An 8281-nucleotide genomic window follows, 5' to 3' on the forward strand; every position below is an offset into this window, starting at 1 on the left:
ATTATTTCCTATCCCGTTCTTTTATATCCTGATCTTTTTTTGTATTTTTAAGCAGTGATCTTTCCTGAGCTGTCCACAATGACATGCAGGTCTTTTTTCCTGAGTGATTACAGTCTAACTCAGAACCCAGTAATGTGTATACGTAGGTTAAATTTGCTTTTGTCAGCACTGAATTTCCTCTCTCGTCATGCTGCCAATGCACCTAGCTTTGTTTAGCCTCCTCTGAAGTTCCACACAGGTTTCTCTACTGTTGATTCACCTCAGTAGTTTTGCATTAGCTGCACATTTTGCCACCTGGCTGTGGATCTGTGACTTGTCTTTAAGAATGGCAGTCATGCGCTGTGTGTGTTTGTTTTTGCTAAGGCTGGATAGCATCTACCATGTCATGGGCATGACAAGAAACAATATCAAACAGCACCCATCTTTGGGCACTCCCTTGTTAGCCTCTTGCTATGTCAAAAATAAACCATTTGTTCCTAATCAGTTATCTTTCTCTTCGTCAGTACTTAATCCATGGCAGTACTTTGCCTCTGAGCACATGACTACTTAGTTTCCTTAACAGCCTTTAGGAAAGGACTTTTGAAAGTCCAAATTAATCATCATAAACCATATTTATATCAGCAAATTGTCCACTATCCTAAAAGCATTGCCAGGTTGTATACAGGCCCAGTCACTTAAAAAAGGTTATACTTTATTTTTTTGAGTGGCATGAGGAAGGAAGCAAATCCCAGGAGTTCTGGCTATGGAGTGGATGAATGGGTGACCCACACTTGCATGAGTGGAAACCTTCGCTGGGTCATGGATTCATGTTTGTCAGGTGCCTCGCACAGGGTATAGTTACACTGCAAAAGAAAGATAAATGTTCTTAACTTGAGTTAAAATAGCAGTGAAGACACCCCAACACAGAAGCTCAAGTTCAACCCCAGGTTCCCTTGTAGGCTTTAACTGCTAGCGCATGTTAAAAGCCTAAATTGCCGTGTCTTCACTGCTATTTTAACCCAAGTTAGCTAACCTAAGTTAACAATACACCATTTTCTGCAGTGTAGATATATTCACAGTAGGGCTTTGATCCCTGACTAGTGCTGTAGGAGCTACTGCAATATAAATAAATAAATAACGCCCCCTTAGTCCTGCCATGAATCCTCATTCATTTGAAGTGGCTTTGTCAGACAGCTTGTGCATGATTTCAGGCTTGGACTGTAGAAAGAGACTTCTCTCCCCCCTCCTCCCAAATCCCTATTGCATTGGAAACTGCTGAATGTCAAACACATTTTGTAATACTTTCTTCCCACTGTTTACACACCTGTATTCTTTTCAGTCATTTTTGCAGAGATGTTTGCCCACTCTCTCAGGGCTCACTTTCCATGTCTGAGACTGATCATACTGGGCACACCATTCATGTCAGACACCTTAATGGACACTTGGGAGCTTATGACGGTTTTGTGTGGGAAAGGCCTCCAAGTAGTAGTTCTTACTTTTGTCTTTTTGAAAATGAGGCAAGAAAATTGAAGTCTTACATGTTACCTAAAGCTGTGTCTTGTTTTTAATTTAAGGTGCTACCTTGTGTGTCATATGCCAAGACAGAAGCTCTTTACGTCAAACAATAGTCCGTTTAGAGCTGGAAGACGAGTGGCAGTTTCGTCTCCGAGATGAGTTTCAGACTGCCAACAGCATTGATGACAAACCACTCTATTTTCTCACTGGACGCCACATATAAACTTGATAGGAGACCAAATAACAAAGGAAAAGAAGAGAACTTGAGAGGTTTTTTTGTTTGGTTGGCTTTTTGGGGTGGGTGTGGGGGGACAGAAGAAACAACCAACGTACAATCACTGTGGAGCAAAGTGCAACCAATATTTATCTAGTCTACTCTAAAGGAGTCCCCAAAATTCTAAAGTAGGCTTTGTTTCTAGGCATATGTTTATCACGTCAGTTATGGTTACAGGAGCTTGGATTCAAGTTAATTCCACATTAGTCACAGTTAATGAAACTAACACCACAGCCTACCAGCTGTCTCCTGTGATGTGGGAGGAGGACATATTTTGGTTGATGAAGAGTTCTCTTGGGTTTTTTTGTACTATGCTAAGCTAGGGGAAGAAACTGACTTCAGCATCCACTAGTCTGAAGGCATAACACCAGACTCACACCATTGAAGATAATATGCTGAGGAGACTTCTCCATTTCTCTTCAGATCTGTACTTCGGTACAGTAATACTCAGGGGTTTGAAATTACAAAGTAACTTAGATATTTGTATTAAAAGTAGTCTTGTTCTCTTTCTGTGCAGTGTTACTTTAAAACTTGTAATTGTATATGTATTGAAACTGTGTCTTTGGCAAAATTTCCACAGGAGTTAGAAGTTTACTACTTAAACCTGAACAAATCAGTAAATGTTTGGCAGGCATGGAGCACACATGCAGGTTCTCCTAATAACATTCTTTCACCCTCCTTAACAAAAATTCTACTCCACAATTAAAGAGTAACTGGCTGGCCAGCATAACGAAGAGAAAAAGATTTCTTATGCACATTGTCTCTTTAGTTAGAGCAGTTAAACACCAGCAAAATGACTTCAGATCGTTACAGCATCAAAGGTTTTAAAAATTGTGAAACATCCCCTTTTAGCTGGTACACTTTACTTGTACATCAAAAACTTTAAGTGTAGGTTTGATTGCATGCAGTTTGCTCCAAGTATCCTTCCTCATTCACCTGCAATAGTGTGTAGAGTCCTGAGGTGAGATTTTTGTTGCTGCTGCTGCTTTTGAGAACTTAGGTACCCTGCCCAGAAGTGAATCATTAAATAGGAAGACAAGGTTCAAGAGCGCGGCAGCCGATATGAACTGAATTTGATCTCTAAAGGGAGCTAAAATAGGGTGAGGCACAATAGTTTGGGGCTTTTCCGTAGCCCACTGAAAATCACTTCACAAGTGAGCTTGAATCAATCGCAAGAGAATCTGCCCATAATCAAAAAGGTCTGTTTGAATACAGTACCTAGAACAGGTTGGTCCTTTCATTTTGAATATTAAAGTTTTGTAAATATGGCTGTAGTGATTATGCATTATTCTGGTTTAAAACACATTACTGTGTTCTCTTAAAATAATTGCTGTTCTGTTATAGAATTAACCTGGTGCACTAGTACTTGGTTTCAGGGTTATAGGTGTTCACCAGTTTTACTAGTGCAGTTAACATTTTTAGAAGTATTCACTGTTTTATATTGGTTACTCAATTGAGATTTCAATATTTTATAAAAGGTACCCTTCCCCCACACATTCTCCTCTCTCCACCTCCTTAGTTGGAAAAAAAAATGCAACCTCCTTTGTAAGATTGTAAAAAATCCATAATATTCACTTCATTGTGTTTTTATGAAGTTCTTAACACATCCTTTATACGTGACCTGCAAGTCAATTGAGAAGGGCCTGCCAAAACTGCATTTTGAACAAAGTGTTAATCAAGCAACTTTTTTATCTTGTGAAAAGATGAATGTTTACAGATAATGAAAAACATAATATATTAGACTGAAGCTGAAAAGGAAAATAATGGTTTGCATATCTGATTTTAATATAGCTTAACTGTGAGGCTGTCAATGTAGCATATTTCAAATGAACAACCCTTTTCTTTTTCTTTAGATTTAAATATTTTTAAGTGTCCTTCATACAGCCTTATGATTTAAAATGTATCTTAATTTTAATTTAGCCAGTGGGAATACAGAAGTATATTTTGAAGCTTTTCATTACACCTGAATACATTTCAGTACTTCTGGTTTGCTAGAAGGGCTTAAGGCTGATTGAATAACTTTTGAATTTTAGTTTGGGGTAAAAATTTTAGATATGTTACCTGTCTGCAAGTCAGAGGATATAAAAATGTTCAAAAGTGATTTCCTTTGTTTGTGTACATGATGTTTGCACTAAGTTCTTAAAATTCCAGGTGCTAAGACTATTTTGATGATGATTATTTAGCCCTGTGGTAAAGTGGTGTGAAATTGTCCTGATGGTTGAGAACTAAATCGGAAAGCTAGTGTATCTGCCTTCCATTATCAAACAAGCAATTGGTTTCTATAACACTTTTATTCTCCAGTGAAGAGGGAAGGTTTTTGGCAACGCTTTCTTTTGAAGACTATATCACTATAAATCTTTACTTAAAAGAATCCAGGGTCAGTCTGCTTGAAAACTACAGCTCATAGTCCTTGAATGAGAAGGAGACCATACTTTGACATCTAGAGTACAACTGTTCTGTTTTGGTTTTAAGCCTCATCATCAAGGCCTCTATTATGAATGTATTAAATAGGCCAGCATTATATTTTACCTGTTGACATGTAAAATCTGGACATGATTGACAGTTCACAGGTTAATATTGAATGTAAACTAAGATTTGAATGAAAATCATATTCAGATGCATCTTGCTGTAATTTATGCAATTGCTTTTTGTGACTTTTGGAAGGGGGTTAAAATGTTGCTTTTAGTGTAAAATTTTCTTAACCAAAACATGGTGAATTTAGCTTCACTAGTCAGTCTACCTCACATTTTATTGTTTATTAATTGAAATTGTCTGCAGTTGTGGTTACAATATGTTTATGATGTGCTTTCATTAAATTTGATGAACATATTGAATTGCCATTCAAGAGACTGCATTTTCTTTAGATTTGTTGTATAACAGGATGGGTATTTAATTTTGACTACAAGACGTCTTTGTTAGACTACCTTTTTAATATAAACTTGAATCTGCTCACTATCAAGCAGTTGTGCCGTCAGTAACTTTCAGTATCTGAGCAGAGTGCACTCTTCCAAAAATGCCATGATCTTTCACAACTGGTAGTGATTGTGTTACATAGTGCTAAAATTGGTAGGATATGTTTCAGAGTAGGAGTCATGTTAGTCTGTATCCGCAAAAAGAACAGGAGTACTTGTTGCACCTTAGAGGCTAACAAATTTATTTGAGCATAAGCTTTTGTGGGCTACAGCCCACTTCTTCAGATGCATAGAATGGAACATATAGTAAGAAGATATATATACACACAGACAGAGAACATGAAAAGGTGGTAGTTGCCATACCACCTCTAAGAGGCTAATTAATTAAGATGAGCTATTATCAGCAGGAGAAAAAAAAACTTTTGTAGTGATAATCAAGATGGCCCATTTTGGACAGTTGACAAGAAGGCGTGAGGATACTTAACATGGGGAAATAGATTCAATTTGTTTAATGACCCAGCCACTCTCAAACTTTATTCAAGCCCAAGTTAATGGTATCTAGTTTGCAAATTAATTCCAGTTCAGCAGTTTCTCGTTGGAGTCTGTTTCTGAAGCTTTTCTGTTGCAAAATTGCCACCTTTAAGTCTGTTACTGAGTGACCAGAGAGGTTGAAGTGTTCCCCTACTGGTTTGTACTGAATGTTAGGATTCCTGATGTCAGATTTGTGTCCATTTATTCTTTTGCGTAGAGACTCTCACCCACAACTATTTCACATTTGGGGACAATATATACCTTCAAATCAGCAGCCATGCTATGGCTACCTACGTGGCTCCACAGTATGCCAACATTTTTATGGCTGACTTAGCTCTTGTCCCCTAATGCCCCTACTTGTGCTACATTGATGACATCATCATCATTTGGACCCATGGAAAAGAAGCCCTTGAGGCATTCCATCATGATTTCAACAATTTCCATCCCCCCATCAACCTCAGCCTGGACCAATCCACACAAGCGGTCACTGGACACTACTGTGCTAAATAAGAGATAGTCACAAACACTACCCTATACTGGAAACCTACTGACTGCTATACTTACCTACATGCCTCCAGCTTCCATCCAGGACACACCACACAATCCATTGTCTACAGCCAAGCTCTAAGATACAACCGCATTTGCTCCAATCCCTCAGACAGAGACAAACACCTACAAGATCTCTATCAAGCATTCTTAAAACTACAATACCCAGCTGCTGAAGTGAAAAAACAGATTGACAGAGCCATAAGAGTACCCAAAAGTCACCTACTACAGGACAGGCCCAACAAAGAAAAGAACAGAACGCCACTAGCCATCACCTTTGGCCCCCAACTAAAACCTCTCCAGCACATCATCGAAGATCTACAACCTATCCTGAATGACGATTCCTCACTCTCATAGACCTTAGGAGACAGGCCTGTTCTCGCTTACAGACAGCCCCCCAACCTGAAGCAAATACTCACCAACAACCACAGACCACACAACAAAAACACTAACCCAGGAACCTATCCTTGCAACAAAGCCCGATGTCAACTCTGTCCACATATCTATTCAAGTGACACCATCATAGGACCTAATCACATCAGCCACACCAGCAGGCTCGTTCACCTGTACATCTACTAATGCGATATGCCATCACGTGCCAGCAATGCCCCTCTGCCACGTACATTGGCCAAACCGGACAGTCTCTACGCAAAAGAATAAATGGACACAAATCTGACATCAGGAATCCTAACATTCAGTACAAACCAGTAGGGGAACACTTCAACCTCTCTGGTCACTCAGTAACAGACTTAAAGGTGGCAATTTTGCAACAGAAAAGCTTCAGAAACAGACTCCAACGAGAAACTGCTGAACTGGAATTAATTTGCAAACTAGATACTATTAACTTGGGCTTGAATAAAGTTTGAGAGTGGCTGGGTCATTAAACAAATTGAATCTATTTCCCCATGTTAAGTATCCTCACGCCTTCTTGTCAATTGTCTGAAATGGGCCATCTTGATTATCACTACAAAAGTTTTTTTTCCTCCTGCTGATAATAGCTCATCTTAATTAATTAGCCTCTTAGGTGGTATGGCCTTTTCATGTTCTCTGTCTGTATGTATATCTTATTACTATATGTTCCATTCTATACATCTGAAGAAGCGGACTGTAGCCCACAAAAGCTTATGCTCAAATAAATGTTAGTCTCTAAGGTGCCACAAGTATGCCTGTTCTTTTTGGTAGGATATGTTGACTTGGATTCAGATAAGCAAAAAATTACCTCTTTTGAAAATCTAAACTGAGAGAGAACTTTTAATCCTCCATGGTGAAGGTGCTGGTTAGCTGTATGCCAGGACATGAGCTGTTTCAAAAGGCTCTGACTATTCCTTCTGACTGAGGTAATGTAGCTTAGTGCCAGACAGTAATTCTTTGCTTGGACTTTCAAGTAGTTACAGTTCCATTGATTTTTACAACTGAAAACAGAGGGTCACTATATTTTTAATTATAAACTAATTTATTCAGGAGTCTCAAGTTAGTCTCCAGGAAGATATTGTTCTACTTAAAATCACACCAGAAATTTGGTAAAGTTTTGTGCTCATTACTACCACATAGCAGAGTTACAAGATGAATTGTCCGAATGGGGTGGGACAAGTTGCCTAACTTACACTTGCTATTAGCTAGTTTTACACTCAGATATTCCTTAGGTTTAAGCTGTTCTAATGGTGCTTGCTTTCCAAAGAATATATCACTCTGTAAAACAGTTATAGTTTAACCCCCTACTAGAAATTCTTTAAAGTACCAACTGTCACTATCCCCCTTTGGGCATAGGGCTACATTGTCAGTGCAGGAAAACACTGTTATTATCACCTACAGTGAACTGCCCCCTCCCAAGAATTTATAATCTCAAACATAGTCATAAAGGGAAGTAAAGAAAGGGTTGTTTGTTTTTTTTTAAACTAATCCTTATGCTGTCAGCTTTTATACCTTATAATATTACCTCTCACGCATTGTCTTGTGTTGGTCCCATATGAATGACATACCAACCTTTATCCCAGCTCTTCCCTTTTGCTCACCCACTGTACCATCACAGTCCATGTATGATGTAGATAAAAATGTCAAATGATTGTTTCTGCTGAGGTCAGTTACCAGGAGTTCAGTAAATAACTTATCCTCATAACCAGGTCACTAACTGGGGTATGGGAAGACCTCTTACATGTCCTAGTTCCTTACTGAGGACTTTGAGAACCACACAGACCAGGTTGCTGGTGGAGCAGAGCCTTTTCGGAAGTCCAGTGTCACCCACAATTGTGCGCGCCCAGTTCCAGAAGTGGATCAAAGATGAAGCACAGCTCACATTGGCAAGGCCCCTTTTCTCCAGCTTGCTACTGGGTCTCCAACCTCTGTGGCAGTAGTCAGTCGGGGTTCTCTTTGCTCACACCCTTTCCTTTGTGTTTCTGTTTTGTTCATGTGGGGGTAGTAGCCAACAGTTTCCCTTTTTTCCTTCTCTGGGACTGAGTATTCAGCACTACAGAGGCTGAGGCCACAGTGTCCCCACTCCACTGCCTCCCCCCTGAGCTCCTCTGTC

The 8281-nt window shown here is 39.3% G+C and overlaps 1 protein-coding gene across 10 annotated transcripts in view; it reads left to right on the forward strand.

Annotated features, from left to right (window-relative positions):
* The window catches only part of GREB1L (GREB1 like retinoic acid receptor coactivator), a 219043-nt gene extending 214446 nt beyond the window's left edge, over nucleotides 1-4597 (forward strand). For all 10 annotated transcript variants that reach the window (XM_039522151.1, XM_039522145.1, XM_039522149.1 and 7 more), the window contains one exon: nucleotides 1554-4597. In XM_039522151.1, coding sequence (XP_039378085.1) covers nucleotides 1554-1717 — 164 coding nt within the window. In that variant the 3' untranslated portion in view covers nucleotides 1718-4597. The remainder of the gene's footprint in view (nucleotides 1-1553) is intronic.
* Nucleotides 4598-8281: the final 3684 nt, after the last annotated feature.

Source organism: Mauremys reevesii, linkage group 2 (genome assembly GCF_016161935.1).
Source record: "Mauremys reevesii isolate NIE-2019 linkage group 2, ASM1616193v1, whole genome shotgun sequence".
Lineage (NCBI taxonomy): Eukaryota > Metazoa > Chordata > Testudines > Geoemydidae > Mauremys > Mauremys reevesii.